At 39.2% G+C, this 20858-nt stretch overlaps 1 protein-coding gene across 2 annotated transcripts in view; it reads right to left on the bottom strand.

Annotated features, from left to right (window-relative positions):
• LOC121421425 (DNA damage-regulated autophagy modulator protein 2-like) overlaps positions 1 to 20858 on the bottom strand; it is a 58978-nt gene that overhangs the window by 18715 nt on the left and 19405 nt on the right. For both annotated transcript variants that reach the window (XM_041616118.1, XM_041616119.1), the window contains exon 4: positions 9140 to 9317. In XM_041616118.1, the coding sequence (XP_041472052.1) occupies positions 9140 to 9317 (178 nt within the window). The remainder of the gene's footprint in view (positions 1 to 9139; positions 9318 to 20858) is intronic.

Below are 20858 nucleotides of genomic sequence, written 5' to 3'. Positions count from 1 at the left end.
CAGTTATGATGTGAAGGATATGAAATGAAAATGTGTTTTACAGGATAAATTTTGCGATTTTACATGGAAATTTAACTTTATCGGGTCACCCGATCAAATTAAAATATCTGTGTGTTTTTGTCTTTCAATTAAATTCTATTCCAAATCATGGAATGGGCTGAAACTTTCAAGATATGTTCTTTGTCTGTAACTTTTGGATATCTAATCACTAAAATTATAAGATAGGTGCTTGAATGCCCATTTTTTAAAATTTAAAACAAGCATCACCGAGAGAGGGCGCTATATATCAGATATTTGAATATTTGAAATTTTCTCAGAGAAGTGCAGTAGGAAAAATATCTAACGGTCACTACGCTTCAGTAAGACTGTCATATTAGATGATATTCGATTATCAATCACATTATTAACCCTTTACCAAAGCTATACACAGGCTTTAATCTCGGTTTCATTTTTTCTGGGACGCACTGTACATCCAATCAAATAAGAACATACAACCAGACTTGTTGAACAAAAACTGATTATTCTCAAGAGTTGTTTAAAGTGATTGGTTAACATTGGTTTGACTTTTAAAAAATCTGAGCTAGAAGGTCACACTTGTCACCTGTGTCTGTGATATGTTACAAAAATGAAGCCCAGAAAAAATTGAGTTCGAAAATGATTATTTAGTGCTTCAAAAATTGAAATATAAAGTGACCGGAAACACCATCTTAATTTCATCCCATACACTTATGTGTACTATTTAGGTGTCTATAAGATGCCTATTTACAAAATCGGGGTTTGCCTTGTAGTTTTAGCTGTTCATTCTCAACAATGTTTTTTTAAGGGTTAATTAGTTCTAATATATGTACTTGTACACATGTTTCATCTTGGTTTGAGAATTTTTTAAATCAGCTGCTCACAAAGTTAAACTATCCCTTTAAGATAAGCTTTAGGTTTAATAAGATGATGAATAATAGATCTGGTAAGATGTTGAGTAATACTGATGATTATACAATGGTGCAGGGGAATGGCATTTTAAATACTTTTACTGATAAAGCTTGCTTAGAACTCAATGATCATCAAAAGCCTGATGCTTCATTTTTTCTCCCCTGGATTTGTAATTAAATTCACAACTTATAAACTTCCAAACTCACTTTAATATAAAAAAAAATCTTTGAAAATACACTTCCCTTTAAACTTTTAGAAATATTATAAACATGAAATATTTATTTTATGAAAATGAAAAAGATGTAAAGATAAATTTGAAAAGAAAGAAGATAAGAGTAACACACTAAAAATCAGTTATACATCAAGGGATTATCATTATAAAATGTGAAGGAATGTAACGTGGTGAATCACTACTCTTAATAACGTCATGCAAAATTGGCAACTGATCTTTCCGATGTGGATGGTTTGTGTTATCGCATGGAATGTGCCGAGAGACATACTTTTCACCTCAAACATAAAACTTTTGCCTGTCGTGAGTCAGTCATTAGGCGAAGGGAAACGGTAGGTAATGGCTGAAAAAAAATGTTTCAACAGTGAAGTAATTATCAGGGTAATTAGATGAATTTGTGGTAGGAAAGCAGGTGAACGACTGAGTGTGATCTTCAAACACCTGCTGCGTGAATAAGTGCAAATTACGCCATAAAATTATAAGCAAAAGATATTACAAAGGCATGCCTCACATAGCAGCTTGAAGAAACTGAATAGACCAGGTGACTAGAAATGGCACATCAGTGAAAACTCTATGAAGGTATTTGTTGTATTTCTAACTTGAATGCATATTATAGCATGTTGTACAATGTACTTGGCAAACTGTGAAATACCAGTCGTTCATCATGGACACATTGTTTTTGCGGATGTAAGTGAAAAACACAATTCAAAAGAATATATGAATAATCAAGACATCAAAGTTGGTGCTTATTTCATTGAATTTCAAACCACCATGTCACTTTAGTACCAATGACCTTCTTTTGATCATGCGCAGAATCTTCTGATCATGCGCAGAGTGGAACTACGAACTGGCTTATTGCTTAATACTTATAATGGTAAGTATTAACTCTAAGAGAGGCAGAGAAAGTAATTGCTATCCACAAAGAAATCAAAATTACAATTGGAATTCAATTGATTTATTCATTCTTAATATTTCTTTCAATGTTATTCATGTTAGCCTCATAAAAAAATGAAAATTGCTCTCAAGGGGCCTTGCACACAAGTAATACATTACACTTTCCTTGAATTATTTGGTATATATTGTGGTTCAATTGTAATTTGCTTTGATATGTTGTAAATATGGTTAATTAGATATGAAAATAACCGATAGAGATAAAAATAGAAAACATAATGCACTTTAAAAAAAAATCATCGTTTCACTTCAAGGATCATAATCCTAAAGAATTTGTTCACAGGTATCACCCAATTCCATTTGGCAATGTGTTAAGGGATTAAAAAGATAAAAACTTGCTTTAAGATAAAAAGTGTTACATACGGGGGGGGGGTTAAAAGATTATAAAATGCAAATGCAAAGAGTTCATGCATTAGTCAAGTTCAGTACAAAAGAAGAAACCAACAGATCCAAATTGATTTAAGGTTCAAGATGACAGTCTCTGTCATCAGAAGAAATTCTGTAATCGAACAAAAATCTTGGCCTGACCGCAACCCCAGAATTCTCTGAAGCCCGTCACAGCTGTATTCCCTTCCCTTGTAAAATTTATAAATATTACAGTTTGGAAACAAAAACGTGATTACAGTACATCTCCTTTTTGCCCTTCTCCTTCAATAGCTATGTTCACATCATATTCTAGAAACTCTAGTTTGTCAAGTAGTTGTTCTTTTTAACCTGATCGATCTATTAATTGCTGTAATAACGATGACTACTCTCATAAGTTCCCATAAAGACGCTCAAGTTACACAGTAAATATGCTGTTTAATATGTTTAACATTCTACAATACAAGTATTTATAGCGCTCTTCACAATGATTGCATGACAGTGCTTTACAAAATGAGCAAAATCAAAATTGTAAATAACAAAGCATAATTTTTCATATTTAATTCTCAATAAATTAAGCATGATTGTTTAAAATGTTAAACAACTACTATTTGATTAATATAGTAAACATTATGGTATAAAGTTCTAATCAGAGTTTAATAATATGTAACACTGGAACTGGAGGGAAAAAAATCACCTTTTTTACTTATTTTGAAGTATAAAATAATGCTTTTGAAATAGAGTATTCAGGGATTCCTCTTAAGGACAGAATTTAAGGTCCCGCGACTAAGGTTCTTGCAAACCTCCACGAAGTTCCTCAATCACTTAAACTGTAAAGACGTTGTTTAAAACATTGTTAAGCCTGTCACTCTAACAACTACTGTTTACAGTTTTAAACAATTTTAAACAATTAGACAATTTCAAAGAGGTTACACCATTGGTCACAGGTTTTAACAACTTGTTAATAGAGTGACAGGTTTAAACAACAAGCTTAAAGTGTAATAAGAATAGTGTATAGTCAAAACAATATTTGAAATTTTATACAACACTGTTTCCTATATGAAACATACAATAGTTGTTTTACAGTTTAAACAGAGCAAAATATATTAAAAATTCAATATCAAAATTAAATTTTGTTGTTTAACGTTTTAACCATCTGTTCAAACTGTTTGAAAAAACATAGGAGTTGGATAAATTTTAAACAGCATTTTTCCAGTGTTGTGTAAACAATGCTATGGTATCCTCCATGAGTCAACGACATCTCTCTCAAGAAGTTCACCGATCGTCGTGACAGCATCAATTTAGGGATGTGAGTTTGCAACGTCGGTGGGGCTCCTAAACAATTATCCCACGAAATTTCCATCTTTCCATCAAAGGTTCGAAGGAAAATATGGATTTCTGGTTCCCTTTTGTTCGTTCCCCGAGCCAAAAAGGACTTCAATCGACACGCTCAGTTCAGGATCCGCCTACACAGTTCCAAGTCTTTGGGTGCAAGTGCAGAGAATTTTTTTGAATCTGTTAACAATGCTTGTGGACAGTACTTTATGAAGAAAATATGCAATTTATTATCGCAGAATACCAGGATTTTTTTTTATCTATGCTTCCAAAAACTACTTTAATCTTCCAAAGGAACGCACAATGTATCCACTACTTGTGTGTTCTTACTAAAATTAGCAAGCCAAATTTCACAAATTCATTCTAAATCGGAAGAGCGCCCACCTCTTGAACCATCCCTGGCAAGTCATATCAAAGACTTTTCAAATTGGAATCTTTGCTTCCTCGCCAAGCACTGGGCATTTTATAATGGGAAAAAAACAGTAGTAATAAAACATTCACAGGGCCCTCTGAAAGAACAGGGGACCGTCTTACGATTGAGCCAATCAATTGCAACTATGGAAAGCCAGCAACGTCAACATCTAAGATAAAAGTTTGTTCAAAATATTTTCTAGAAATGAGGTTTATTCATACATTCACTGTTTTCTTGACAATCCGGTATGTTTTGTTTTGTTTTCAAAGGATATTATGCAGATTTCCTGTATAAAAAATTATGACACTGATGGATTTCCATAAAGTTACGATTGATTGGATCAGTCCTAACTCTTGTTAGACAGAGTCCAGTTGTAAGTGCTGCATTACTGTCCTATTTAAATAATTCATCATCATTGATTTTCTTTTTATGCGATATATATTCATTTATCACATAGAGGTATAGCAAGGTTTTCATTCGAAATACATTTTATCTCTTGAGAAAACTGTGTACAAAGACCAACATTCCGTTATCAGTTTCTATCAAAACTTCACGGATGCATCACTTGCGGTTGGCAAGAGCTTAATGATTTCTTTGGGAAGCTGTCAGTCCCCATTTTGAATGGAGAATGAAGATTTCTCCACTCTCTCTTAGAAAGAACTTAATGATTACTTTTGGAAGCCTGTCGTGTCATATTTTGAATGGAGAGTGGAGATTTCTTTTCCACTTTCTCCTGGAAACGTCCACATGGGGTTGAGGAAACCGGTCAGATCCTCTGCAGTAGATTGTCCTGACAGGTACAAAATTGGGCTCAGATTCACGGCAAAGTACATCTCGATGTTGAAGCCAACAAAAAAAATCCACAAAGTGATGTTGGAAATGTAAAAGTGCAGTGAACCCTGAGAAAGACCTCAGCTGCGCCCAAAGAATGCAGATTGCGAGTTTGAGGAGAATTGGAGAGCAATTTCCACAAATAATGCGTGACCTTGGAGTGATTATGCTGTGAAATAATGCTATTGCTCATCAAGTTGTTCTTAACTTAATTACATGTTTTCACTCTTCAAGATAAGCATGGACCTGCAAGAAGGTCCACGATATAAGAGATATACAAATTATCATAGTAAGACAGGGGTGGTGTCTGGGTGCTTCGACGGGGAGGGTGGGGGAGACTGCTTCACAAGTTGACTTTTTTTCTCAGATGAATAGAAAGTGTTAAACAACCCTCAACTCTCTTCCTCAAGCTGTCTCTCCCCCCCCCCTTTTTTTCTTCCCATTTTCCTTTTGCTCCCCACTTTTTTCTGATTTCTTTTACTTCTTGAAAAATCGGGGGGGGGACAGTCGCCCCCCAAGGCCCCACCCCTGTTGTAAAATAAACTCATTTCATCACTGAGTGTGTAATTCAGATAAAAATGTAAAGCTCTTTCAATTATAATGCTGGGGAAGGCAATACAGCTATACAGAATACTGGCTTTTTCACATCATAAACTTGGCAAAGTGCTGAACAAGCAAAAACATTACTTCTTGTGTGCTAGCACTAAACTAATAAGTCTCATTAGAATATCAAAATGCTAAGATGGTAAGAGTAGTAGCAAAAAAAATAACAGTTTGATCCAAAGAGGGGAAAAGGAAAAGGGGTTAAAGTGAGTCAAAAGAGAGGAGATAGCTTTTGTTCCAGGTTGTATAAATGATAACTCATGTTATTCTAACAGAAAAGTTTCTGCTCTCATTCATTAAAATCAGCATCATATGATATGCCAGGAGTGACTCAACTTTACCCATGTCACTATCGATGATGTCATCTCCAGAGAGGGTATTCCCCAGAGTGGATTCCCTAGTCTCCATTAACAGACTCTAATCTGAATGAGATATCACTACTCCATCAAGTATTGACTACAGACTGGACTTACTCTTTTGTTTTTCTTCATTTCTTTTCTTTTTTTTAAGTTACCTTTACCCCAAGGATGTGTGGAGACAAAAAATAGACAAAAAATAAACAAAAAAGCCACAAATGTTTTTTTTTTTTGGGGGGGGGATAAATGCCTTTAAATACAAATCAACAACAATATATCTGACTTTGGAATTCAGACACAATGTAATACTTTTGGAATTAAATAGGTCTGTGCCAACAAAACTATCAGCTTCATGTATTATAGGCCTGCTTTTCATGACTAGTGATAAGTCCCATATTTCCACAAGGAACTTTGCATGATGGGATATTATAGGACAGGATACCATCCAGGGGGGGTGGTTTCACAAAGATTTAAGGATGACATTGAGTCGCACTTAAATGCCGACGCGTACATGATATGCTACGCATGATCTTCTTCATTAATCAACAGTTATGCGCGTCCTCATGGCACGATCTGACCAGTGCAGACAAGCCATATATATCGCACGCAACTAGGCATTTATGCACGGCTCTAAGCCATACTTAAATCTTTGTGAAACACCCCCCTGGAAGTATAAACCATTATCATACACATGACAGAACCTTTTGAGAGGTCACATAATAAAGGGTTCTCCATTTCCACATCACACTGTCATTCTCATAAATATATGAATAGAAGAAAAGAAACATGAACGGATGGGGCGAATTAAGGAAGACAGTCATCGAATCGAGCAGTGTCTTCAAACTCCTCGGAAGGAAACAGCAAAACACGTCCAGGAGAGGGGCCTCCCAGTTTCCTGGAGATACCAATCAAACAATTGGATAAACCCATCGTCCCATCAACTCCCTCAAGTGTGACTTTGAACATTAATTTGACACGCAGAAACAATTTGGCCGAGAAGTGAGTAAAAGGATGAGCCCCGGTCGACGAACAACCCACGCCCAATTGAGCGTAAATGAGAAAATCTGAGATTGGTCACCCATCATTCGTGACGGTATTCTGTCTGGGACGATTTTCATCTTTGCCTTTTCTCGGTCATTATAGAACATGGTGTTAGAATCGGGTTTATATTCACTTGGGGTGTGTACAATGTTGGTTTTCAACAGCAACATGAATCATGATTTGAAATGCAATTACAATAAACAGAACACAAACATGATCAGTGGTCCACCATTCCCGATCAAAAATTTAAAGCTGATTATATATTTATGTTGATCGTCTTTAAATTACCAGCCACAGTTGCGCAGCTTGCTTTGCTGTTTGGGCAATCGCAAGAAATATCAACTCTGGAACACGTACGTCATTTAAACTTTCATAATGTTGGTGTTATCATAACACATGCTGTTTGCTTTTGCAATATTATTTGGTGTTATGTTAAACACCAAGGTGTATCTTAACACTTGTGTGTATCGTCCTCTCAGAACACCAAACGATGTTGTTCTTAACACCTTAAGTTTTTTAAAGTGTACATGTTGCCACTATCCACCTAGGTGTTGATTGGGTACCTTTTGCATCCATTGACTCTCTACACAATACTCATTTTACATCAGTGTTAAATTCATGGTGTTTTACAACACCCACTAGTGTATTATAACACACTCTACTTGTCACATAAATAACATTTGCTCTTGTGTTCAAACTGATTTGTGTTATCAACACCACAAATTTCACAGCTAGTGCACATGTTGCCACTCTCTAAATTTGCTCGTGTTCTAACTACTTGGTGCATTCTCAACACCTAAGGTGTTCTTAACACCACACATTTTACAGCTAGTGTATATGTTACCACTCTCTATAAAGGTGTTAATACATGTATGTGTTTTTATCCTCTGATCACTTTAACGAAAATTTTCAGGTGTAATTTGTTTTCGAGTATTTCAACCTCCTCCTCAAACATCTTGTTACAATTTAGAACAAGTGCATGAATGATGAATGAATTCTCCTAAAAATTGCACTTTTTGCACAATTAAGGAGGAATGTAATCACAAAAGGGGGGAGAGCACATGGAATTATGGGAATGGATACATTTTGAGAGGATGCGGAAGAGGAAGACAGCGAAAAGTTCTCGCAGACGAGGAGCCGCCCCCGGGGGGTTGAAACGTACCCACGCTCGACTCTGCGGACGCACGCAAAGGATGCTCAGGAGCTCGCTGGGGTGAGCCGAAGTAAAATGAGGCTGTAATCAGAGCCAGAGGATCAACCTCATTTTGTTTCCTTTCACAGTCAAAAGTATGAATGAGGTCTCATCAGCAGTGGGGGAGCAATATGTGATTTATTAAAAGCAACAAAATATATCTTTCTGATATAGATGACAGAAATGAGATACGACATTAATACATATCAAACATATGAGAGAGAGGGGGGGTAGTTGCATTTATATAGCTCCTAGTGACATACTCTACAATAATCAAGAACTAAAGAAAAAAATCAAGTTGAGTTTATGCATGAAAACCTACAAAATTTGGCAAAATTGCAAATGCATGATTAAACTTTAGAATGGATTTTTTAGTCCTGGGGATATATGGGCCTATATATATTGGGTAATATAAATACTTTGGGTAAATCTTACTCAACACTGTAAATTTCACTCAACATTTTTTAAATTTTACTTCAAATTGAATGGATTTTACTCAAAATAAGGTAAATTTTACTCAACATTGTGTAAACATTGCTTAATCATTTATAGAATAGACGTGTGCGGTTCAGTGTAGAGGTGTTTTGGCTCAGTGGATAAGTCTCTGGACTTTGAACCACAAGGTTCGGGGTTGAAACCCACCGCAGCACTCGCGTCCTTTGGCAAGGCATTTATCTACATTTGCCAATCTCCACCCAGGTGTAGTAAATGGGTACCCTGTAGGAAGGAATTCCTTGAATGCTCGTGCTTCCGATCAGGATAGACATGCTAAAGCCGGGGTAATAGGATGCAGCGCTTAGAAACATTTGTATTAAGTGCTATAAAATTGTTGCATATCATTAGTATTAGAATATATGTTCACATGTTTTAATTAACATTTTTGTTTGTAAAAAGGATACCCATTGCTAAATCTGCAGCCGAGAAGGATGCTAATGCCAATCTTAGAATGCATATATATGGATTGGTGATCGTCGACCACGCCTGGAAGGAGAGCCACGAATGCATGAAGCAGTACATGACGCCGAACAGGAAACAGAAGATAGCACCTATGAGATGGACGGTCAGGTTCTCGTCTTCCTACAAGAACAATAGAGGGAGACAAACGATATTAGATACATTATTATTTTTATTTCTTTGACCAGGGGCCTGTAGCAGAAAGAGTTGCAATCAAACGCAACTCTAAAAATCACGCCCAACTTGATTTTAAACCAATCAACAGCGCGCATTTTTGACTTGCGTTTGAACGCAACTCTTTCTGCAACGGACCCCAGATCATATAACACATGGAACAGACCTAAATGACTTTTACAGGCTGGAATCATAAACACACCCATAGGGGATCTGGAAGCACATCATAACATTATTGGCCGTGACTCGATTGACCGAGACTCTGCAGTACCCTATAATATTATGAGAGTATACACCTGTCGAACAAAACCCAAAACAGCCCTCCGTGTTTTTCCCCCACCACCGTTTGGCAAGCACCCAGACATTATCATCCTGTTTATACTTTATGAAATATCATTTCTGGTTCTCTGAATTCAGACGAGACCTAGAAAGGCATTTCAAAATCAAACTTTGAGAATTTGGGGCGGCGATAGTGTTCTGCCAGACCTAAGATAAGGCAACAAGTCTTTGTGATGTTTGTTGTCTGTGCTTTGAAAATCTGAACATTTAGATTAGAGCTGAGGTTGTCTGGGTTATGAATTTGTACAAATTCCTGACAGGTCGACTGGTCGAGATAATCCACAATATGCTGTCAAGGTTAGAAAAAAGAAATTATGTAGGACTGGTGTCTGATAGAGGACAAGACTTGATTGAAAATGGTTTCTCATTCTACTTTCAAGCTGTACTTTGTAGGGGTTCAAGCTATATTGTTCATACATCATTTTTAAAAATCTGTAAACCGGTTTGCAGATTTTGTAGGTGGGGGGGAGTATTTGATATAATGAAATGTAACTATGGTAAATTTGCTATTATTGTAAATTCCATGGAAACCTTGATTTTGATTGGCAGCTGAGTACTTTTCTTTCGCATACATTCGTAATTCCGAAGGTTCATTAGTCCGAAAATGAAAATAAGGTTATTAATTCCGAAGGTTCGTTAGTCCGAAAAAGAAGTTAGGTTCGTAATTCCGAAGGTTCGTTCATCCGAAAATGAAATGAGGTTTGTAATTCCAAAGATTCGTTAGTCCGACAACGAAATGATTAACGAACCTTATTTCGTTTTCGGACTAACGAACCTTATTTTGTTTTCCGATTAACGAACCTTCGGAACATCGAACCTTATTTTGTTTTCACATTATCGAACCTTCGGAATAACGCCACAAATGTTCGGATTAACGAACCCTTTTACGTTTTCGGATTAACAAACATCGAGGTATAGGCAATTTACATGTTTCCAAATTACGAACCTTCGGAATTACAAAGTGTAACCCTTTTCTTTTACCATGGTAGTTGTCATGGTGACAAAGTTACCATAGTAGTAACTCTTTATAACATATGGCCCCAGGGCCCCGTTGTACAAAGAATTATGATTTTTCCAATCAATTGTAACTCTATGGAAATCCATCCATTTCACAATTTTGTCTATGGAAAATTTGCAAAATGTCCTTTGTAAACAATGGAGAACACACCAAATTGTCAAGACATCAATGAATTAATGGATATACATTAGAATTTTTTTTTTAACAGTCAAACATACATTTTATATGTTGACTTTGCTGGCTTTCCATAGTTAAGATTGATCGGATCAATCTTTGTAAGACGGGCCCCTGCTGGTTTCATCAATAGCATGATACTATAATGAGAAGGGGGATTACATAATTTGCAGATGAAAAAAGGTATGATTTGAATATGCCAAACTGCTAATCTATCAAACAAACTGATAAATCTGTCAATGATTTACCAACCATTAAATCCTTTCCTCATCCTAGCTTGATTTTGAGATTCTACAATTAATCTTCTTGAATACCTATATGTCACATTTAATACAACAATGCAAGTAATTTTCAGTCGTGCGAACCCCTCCGTTCCTCAAACGTTCTAAATATTTAAGCACTCCCAAGGAACCTGGACGCACATGTCTGGTGTTATCTCCGGGAGTGAAAGGAAGAAACTTTGGAGAGGGCATCTTTCATCAGAGGGCTCTATCGCCATGGCAACAGCAAGGTAGAGAAATTGAGACAGACACACAAGGGGTAAGGACCTGTCAGTGGCCCTGTTCACATCCAGTGGAAGAAACGTCAAAGTCACAATTACTATTCTTTGTATGGTGTAACATGGGAAGTGTGACCTGTCTTGGGGTCTGTTCACACAACAGAAAAAATGTCAAAGTCAAAGTTATTTGTATGGCGTCAACAGGAATGTAGGCTTGTGTTGAAGGACCTGTTACGATGTGTGTTCACACAACAGAATAAACATCATAGTCACAATCATTATTCTGTGTCATGGGAAATGCTTGTGTGGTAGGACATGTTCAGGGGTGCACTCACACAACAGAACATCAAATTCCCAATTATGATGTGTAGGAGCTGTCAAGGGGCATGTTCACACAAAACAGAATTAACGTCAAAATCAAAATCATTATTCCTTGTATGGTGTAGGAAGAAGGAAAGTTAATGACAGGAAAATTTTGAGAATGCGGAAAATGGGGTTGGAGACAGATAGATGGGGACAGAAGAGGAATGACGGACGGGAGCATTTCAAAAGTTTTTTCAGTGATTATCACCAACTAACTTACTTTCAGCCAATCAGCTGCAGTGATTGAGTAGCTTACAACATCTGTTTGTAAAGAAGCTTGAACAAAGCCTTTCATGAAACACTCCCCAGAAGAAAGGGAAGAGGCAACAAGGGATTAAAAAAGAAAGAGAGAGACAGAGAGAACAGAGGAAGGAATAGAGGGGCAAAAGGGAAAGAGTTAGAACATATGAAAAGTCTCTTCCGGGGGGGGGGGGCTGAAGTAGCCTTACATAAGTGCAGAAAGAGTGAGAAAGGAAACACATTCATGTGAGACAAGGTTTCTCCTTGTTCTTTATTCTTTCCCTCCTCTTCCTCCTTTTCTTCTTCCTCCTCCTCCTCCCCCTCCTCCTCCTCCCCCTCCTCCTCCTACTCCTCCTCCTCCCCCCTCCTCCTCCTCCTCCCCCCTCCTCCTCCTCCTCCCCCTCCTCCTCCTACTCCTCCTCCTCCCCCCTCCTCCTCCTACTCCTCCTCCTCCCCCCTCCTCATCCTCCTCCCCCTCCTCCTCCTCCCCCTCCTCCTCCTCCTCCTCCTCCCCCTCCTCCTCCTCCTCCTCCCCCTCCTCCTCCTCCTCCCCCTCCTCCTCCTCCCCCTCCTCCTCCTCCTCCCCCTCCTCCCCCTCCTCCCCCCTCCTCTTCCTCCTCTTCCTCCTCCCCCTCCTCTTCCTCCTCCTCCTCCCCCTCCTCCCCCTCCTCCCCCCCCCTCCTCTCCTCCTCCTCCTCCTCCTCCCCCCTCCTCCCCCCTCCTCCTCCTCCTCCTCCTCCTCCTCCTCCTCCTCCTCCTCCTCCTCCCCCTCCTCCCCCCTCCTCTTCCTCCTCCTCCTCCTCCTCCTCCTCCTCCCCCCTCCTCCCCCCTCCTCCCCCCTCCTCCTCCACCTCCCCCTCCTCCTCCTCCCCCCTCCTCCTCCTCCCCCTCCTCCTCCCCTATTCCATCTTCTTCTTCAACTGCTGTTACCTTCAAATGGCTCTGCAGCGATCTTGAAGAACTTAAACTTGCAAGCACAGTTATGAGGAGCGAGGGGTAATATCTAAAGGGTTTTGTCAGGGATTCTGGACACGAAAGGTGCAAAAGCAGTATGAGAAGAGTAGAGACTTCTTGAAAAAGGAACAATAGCTTTAAGACAAGAACGAAAGGGGGTAAAATGATATAAAACAATGGGAGATATCTCCCAAACACGACAAAGTGAGACTTGAGTCTTAACCTATCAGACAACAAATACTTCACTAAATTATCTCACAAAACAAGGAGCTTGCATCATCGTTTAAGTTGCATCACCCAATTAGCTTCCTAGGTCAGTGTTGCCATGGCAATTCGCTGATTAGATTTGGACCAACTTGGGAAACTTCACAGCTTCACTGATTTGCCAGACAAGGATAAGAATCAGGTTGTATCTGCATTAAATTTGCAAGTGTCAGTTGGCGTTAGGAGAATTATGCTTCGAGACGAGATTCTTCAGTTTGACACTGCATCCATCTGAATGGCAGGGTTGCTCTTGTTTGCCGAACAAACCCTTCACTTGAGGAAAGTGGTCTGAATATCCAGCCTAAACTATCTGCCCTGGGACTTGTATAAGGTACATGGTGGTGCTTTTTATTCACCTTCTTGCAAGGAAAGCATGAATGCTTGTAAGCAAGCAACCAGAGAACCGACGGCTTCAGTTCCTCTCCAAGGGACCTAGAAATTGGGGTTTTACCATTTAAATGCCTTTATTCATGGACACTTGCGCACCAAATGGGAATCGAACCCAGGTCACTGGAATCCAAAAACCCCGCTGAAAAAGTTATATTGAAAGAGCTCCCATACTTTTTGTATAGAGAAAAGATAAAATTAAGCTGAAATAAGGATGAAAATCAAAGGCAAAAAAGCTGATATCAGCTAAAACGCTGCACTCTAACACCCCTGGCATTCACCGAAGATGACGCAACCAACACAATGATGCCAACTTAAACAAATACCTGTCCTCTCTGTTCTATCTAAGAGACATCAGGTCAATATTTAACAATTTTCATTTGCAGAGTCCTTTTTGGTAAACATTTGCTTGCCTTTAAAGTACTGCCATGGTAGACCGCAAACACAGACTCAATTTTGAAACTCCAAAAACAGAGACTCCAACTCTCCCGCTTTTGGCGGGAGATCTCACGCCGAAAGCCCATTTTCCCAAAATCTCCCGTTCTCCCGCTTGAGATTTAATATCTCCCACCGGCATGGCTCTGTGTCTCCCGCTTAAGATATATTTTCTTCCCCTTAAGATTCTTTCTCCCGCCCAAACACCCTTTTAAAAACTGTATGATTTGATTCATTACATTGTTTTTTACTTAAAGCCATCATATACTAAATATAAGGCTGAGATAGCACGGGAGACCATCTAGGACCCTAGAGCTACACCCCACCGCAAGGGACTTCGCGCTCGTGATGTGCGCTTCGTGCAAATCAAGTTGAAGTCTCCAGTTTGCTTGGGGATCCAGGCGGGAGAATCTCCAGATCAGAAGGTGCTTGGCGTTGGAGTCTCTGCACAAATTTGTCAGACTCTGCATTATACACCAAGTAAAAACAACAGAGTACGCACCTGTAGACTACGGTTAGGGTACATACTGGACGTTTGTTTAGACGTTTTGTCTTGGTGTAGGTCTATAGGGTTATTATAAAGATGGTGTGTTTACACAGGGAGATATCAATGAGAGGGAAGATAACAAGTCAAGATGGAATGTTTGTCCAAGAAGCATACCAAAGTGATCTGGTTCAGAATCAATGCCATGCTGTTAATAGACTTAAGCCTTGTTTATGCTTCCACTTTTCAGGCCAGAATCAGCGTTTCCAAACGTGATTAGTCCAAAACACGGTTGCGTCCATGCTTACTTTCATTTAAACGCTGTTTCAAAATGCCGATCGTAAACTCATAAAATATGAAAATACTTACCTGATTTTCTTATTTACGAGATAACTCATACATCTACTTGATTTGCTAGTTCAGCCCTCTGGACTGCCATACCCGAATAGAACTCCCAAGGATTTAAAAAGCGCGAGCGCGCCCTCTCCCGTTCAGGCTTACTACCCATGATCACCGCGCAATTAGCGTCCATCTTCCTCACCTTTCGCAAGCCCATACGTTGAAACATGTTGCTACGCAAGGCGGAGGGTCGGTGGGAGGGTATCAAGTAGATGTATGAGTTATCTCGTAAATAAGAAAATCAGGTAAGTATTTTCATAATTTACTTCAATAACTCCATACATCTACTTGATTTGCTAGACCAGCACCCCCTACAGAAATTTCCAAGCTTGCGGGAAGCGTGCGACTAGCTTGCGCAAGCTTGCGGCATGCTAGTAACTAGCATGCGGCTAGCTTAATAAGCGTGTGATATGCGTGCAGAGTAATAGTTAAGCGATCTTTTAGCGAGCAGGGACTGTTCGCTAGCAGGCACTCGCTTATTAAGCGAGCGCCCTGCTAGTCGCATGCTAGTTACTAGCAAGCGGCACGCTTAAATTTCTGCAGGGGACGGACTCAAACCGTAGGGAGGCATGTTTTCAATTGTAAGCCTAAGAAAATTTAAAAGAAAAAACAAAAACAACGAAATTTAGGGAGAGGGGGAAAAAGCCGCAGCTGCTTTAAGCGCCGAAGCAGCAAATCTCGCCTCGCTGGACGGAATGTCCTTCCGAACGCGCTAGCGATGCGGCGCGACGAGAACTCAAACGTTAGAAAAACAATTTAAGTGTCTCCAAAAACACGTCTAAAAAGTCACGCCAAGTGTAAATTCTGAACACAATCTTACACACAAATGGAAAGATTGAAATTAAAAGGGAGAATGCACCACAGATAAGCGAAAATAATATACCAAAGCTCAAAAAGATTTGAGCTCTTAAGAGACTTATCTGAGCACGTCTTGACAGGTGGCTTGCCGAAAGCAAAAGAGGAAGATGGACGCTAATTGCGCGGTGATCATGGGTAGTAAGCCTGAACGGGAGAGGGCGCGCTCGCGCTTTTTAAATGGAGTTCTATTCGGGTATGGCAGTCCAGAGGGCTGAACTAGCAAATCAAGTAGATGTATGGAGTTATTGAAGTAAATAGGTGCGTTTGTAAACGTCGTTTGACCAGAATCGGGCTTTCTGAGGAAGTATAAACAGAACCACAATCGTAAACGTGTTTAAATGACGTCTTTTGGTACATGCTTCCAATGAGATGAAAGTCCGTAGGCAGATACAGTCGTATTGCTCCATGGTCGCATGTTACCTCCACGTAATAACAACACTCGGAAAAAAAAAACTTTAGAAAAAAGGCGCACCCAATTTGCTGTACTGTTATAAAACCTTGTATTTCAAGAAAAAAAGATGGATTAAAGAGTTATGGCATAAGTGGCAACCTTCATTGACCTAGCAAGAGTTCTCCAAGTCTAAAGGAATCAGGGGACTCTTTCTAAACAATATGAGGTTGATGTCATTACCATCTTTCTAAAAGGCAGATTTTTCTGATCTTCCCTGAAGAATTTTAAATGTTGATATGCAAGGCTTTAACAATCCCAGCAGCGTTATTTAATAAGATACATGATAACGCCATACCTCAACGAATCATGGCTAATGTATAAAAACAGACACTACAGCAAGATAGAAGCATTACAAATAGGCAAGTCAGCAAGCAGACTCATATTTGACTCTCCCACCAATAACAGGTCTCAGCAAAGACTAGACTCCACAGATTCTGCATGTGGCAAATGAGTAGGTAGATCGAGCCAGCCATACTGCATAGTGAATCTAGTCTCACCAATTCAGACTCTCTATTATGCACTATGCCAATTGAGAATGCCAAGGGTCTGTCTTTGCAGACTAGTATCGGGCTATGAAGTGTGATGCTTTGCAGCCACTGTTCATAGTCTTAAGCATCAGACATATTGCTTACGTTAATAGCATAACAGCAGATATAACAATATATTGCCACTTTGTCTACTGCCAACTCGTCCACTCACCACATGGCCTTCTTTCATTCAGTCTAATGCCATCCCTTCTGTCAACATTTCGTCTAACAAGCATTTGGTCCAATCATCACATTGTCTAATCACTATTTTGTCTCATAACCATTTGGTCTAATCATCACTTTGTCTAATCACTATTTTGTCTCATAACCATTTGGTCTAATATCCATTTCATTTTCATTCCTTTTGCATAATTAACACTTTATAGTCCAATTAGCCCAATGGTATATGGACTAAATGGCTATTGGACCAACTGGTTATTAGACGAAATGGTGAGTGGATGAATTGGACCATGTGGATAGTGGGCGAACTGATGGTAGACCGAATTATAGTAAACGAGTTGGCAATTGGACGAATTGGCATTAGACCAATTAGAAATGAACCGATATAACTGCAGCCTTCATCTAGATAGGCTAGGGCAGACAAGATGAATGCAGCATTCATGTGCATCAATCCAAATATTCACCAGGGACCTACTGACGTTATTTTCCATCATCAAATTAGCTCTGAATGTTCTAGTTCAACATGCTAATCATTTTAGTCTGACTATGACCAATGTAGAGAAAGCATGAAGAGAGATTTAATAAGCATAGCGATCAAGATAAAAGAATGAGTTGTTCAAAGGCAATGGTGATAGTTGAAAATGAAATTTTAAAGCTCAACACACGAATTAGTTTCCTTGTAAGTCAAGAATACCATCATCATCAATGTCACCATCATCTTCTTCAGTCACTGTCATAATCATCATTAGTAGTAACAGCATTCTTATCATCAACACCAACATTATCATTCCATCATCACTGTCAAGATCGCTGTGATACCCCTTTCATAAACCCAATTATGCGGCTAATAGCAGCATAATTTGGTCGTAAAATTAGAGGAGGACCAGAGTTATCCGCATTATTTTGATGCTGCTATTATCCGCATAATAGCAGCATTGGGACAAGATTTTGAGTTTATGAATGCATTTCCAAATAATGCGGATAATTGCCATGGTGCGGTCACAAGGTCACCCTTTTCCAATACAACCGCATCGGAGGGGGCGTGTCCAGTTGTCATGACGATTATCCGCCTTTTTCAGGACGGGCGCTCGTAAAAATAATGCGGCTTATTTTCAGAGTTTGTGAACGCAATTTTTATTGAATTATCCGCATTACTCTTAGGCGGCTAATTGGAGGATAGGTTTATGAAAAGGGTATTAAATCCTGTACAGCCATTACCATTACAACTACTTTAACTATTATCGTCGTCGTCATCATCATCATCATCATCATTTAACCACCATCATCCAGCATCATTGCCATCACCATCACCACCATCGTTATCACTATAACCAACAAAATCATAAACATCATCATCACCACTGTCACCATCATCATCACCACTGTCACCATCATCATCACCACTGTCACCATCATCATCACCACTGTCACCATCATCATCACCACTGTCACCATCATCATCACTACTGTTACCATCATCATCACCACTGTCACCATCATCATCACCACTGTCACCATCATCATCACCACTGTTACCATCATCATCACTACTGTTACCATCATCATCACCACTGTCACCATCATCATCACTACTGTTACCATCATCATCACTACTGTTACCATCATCATCACCACTGTCACCATCATCATCACCACTGTTACCATCATCATCACTACTGTTACCATCATCATCACCACTGTCACCATCATCATCACCACTGTTACCATCATCATCACTACTGTTACCATCATCATCACTACTGTTACCATCATCATCATTATCATCCATCATCATCATCATTACAAACATCATCATCCATCACCATCATAATAATCATCATCATTATCAACATCACCATCATAATCATCATCATCAACAACATCATCAGCACTGTTACCATCATCATCATTATCATCCATCATCATCATCATTACAAACATCATCATCCATCACCATCATCATCATCATTATCATCATCACCATCATAATAATCATCATCATTATCATCATCACCATCATAATCATCATCATCAACAACATCATCAGCAGCAGCAGCAGTGGCAACATCACTATCATCATCATCATCATAATCAAGATCATCCAATCACCGCTCCATGCACCATCAATGCTATCATTCACAAACATGTTTCACCATCGTTTTCAATTAGATTTCTACAATTCACCATCACCCTTGGGAAGTCATAAATCATGACTGAAAACAATTATCAACCCTCTCCTTGTCAACATCATTCGCATCCTCGTCACCAGCTCCGATCCTATCTTCCTTTCCTTCCGAACGAGTGCAGAGCGGGGAAGGGCCATCACAAACAGACACAAAGAAACTGTCAAAGAATCGTAATTACATCCATTTCCAATAAAATCCCAATCTCATCCCTCCATCTCGTATTTCTTTCGTTCTCTCGCTTTTTTGAGGTATTCCTGACTCGTCAACGGCCTCATCATCAACTAAGACAGTAGCATCCTGAGACTGACTCAGTGAAACTTTGGCAATAATAGCCACCATATGTGAGAGGCCTCTTCCCATGTCGAAGAAAGAGTTGTGTGTAGTTCCTCAAAGGGAGCACCAAACAAAGGTTTATGGGTCTACAAGCAGATGTCTACTCAACTACCAGATAGTCGAACCTACATAGGCTATAAGTTGCTAAACCGATATGGTTTAATGTTAATTTGGTCTAATTGATATTTGTGGTGTTAGACCACATGGATATACACCAAAATAAGTATAGTCTAACTGGCGACTATACATATTTGTAAATGGGCTTAATTAATGACAATTATCTTCCTTTTCTCAGTTCAATACACAAGTCCTGTCTTGTCAGTGCCGATCTGGGTCCCGTTTCATAAAGCTTGTTATAATTGCAATAACAGTTTAAAGCTACTGAAATCCTGCAATTTGATTTGTTGATTCAAAATTTGTCATAGAAATTTTGCACTTTTTGCTGCAACAAGTGTTTGGTATTGACGGACTACCGATCTTTGGCAGTGCATGGCTCTTACACCAAATGGTTGGCAAACTGGTTGTAGATGATCTAAGATTAGATCATGTGGGATTGGACCAAACAGAGGTAGACCAAGTGGCAATCTACCCAAACAAAACCGCCCTCCGAGAATCACCAGTATGAAAACTGCACAGTTGAAAACAAGCTGCATTTTACACAAATTTCTCAATCAGGAACTGAGAATGCACACCTCAAGCCCAAGGCCAAAAAATATTCATTTTGAAATGCTATGCCACTAGAAAGGCTTTCATTACAATCATCCTTAAACTAAAACAGAGACTTGTTTCATAAAGCTGTTCGTAAAGTTGCGCAAGACCTTACGCGAGACTGCAACATGTTCTTTGGTGCTAAATCAGCTACACAGGTATACATAATTATAGCCAAAGAAAAGGTCACCAGTCATACTTAAAGTCACTTGTTAACTTCATTAAACTCCCACCATGTTTAAAACTCCAACTAAGACTGAAGTGTTGTCCTGTTTAAGCACAAAAAAATTACAAAGTCACAGTTACCTTCAGAAAAATTGCCAGATTACAAAACAACTCCTTAACTGAATCTTATCTCTCGTACAAAGTTTAAGGATGGAGTTTGATATTATACAACTCCCACATTGGTCTGTCAAATCTCATCTTTATCAGGAAGCTAAATGGAACTTAAGACCTCTTAAATGGATGACACTAGACCTGGACCATGAAGCCCTAGGACCAGAATCCGCTGACACCCTAATCCCGGCGCCTTCCAATGTCGTCCGACCGCCCATGGGAGTCTGAATATGAACATTTTTTGCAAAATAATTGTTTCTGCTTTCGTTGATGCGAAATGTGAAAGAAATTAATGCAAGGTTGTCATTGCATCCTGGGGGCGTGTTTCATGAAACCACTAATTGTCAGTGATCTC

The sequence above is a fragment of the Lytechinus variegatus genome, chromosome 9 (assembly GCF_018143015.1).
Source record: "Lytechinus variegatus isolate NC3 chromosome 9, Lvar_3.0, whole genome shotgun sequence".
NCBI classification, from domain to species: domain Eukaryota; kingdom Metazoa; phylum Echinodermata; class Echinoidea; order Temnopleuroida; family Toxopneustidae; genus Lytechinus; species Lytechinus variegatus.
This window is presented reverse-complemented; position numbering and strand designations above follow the sequence as displayed.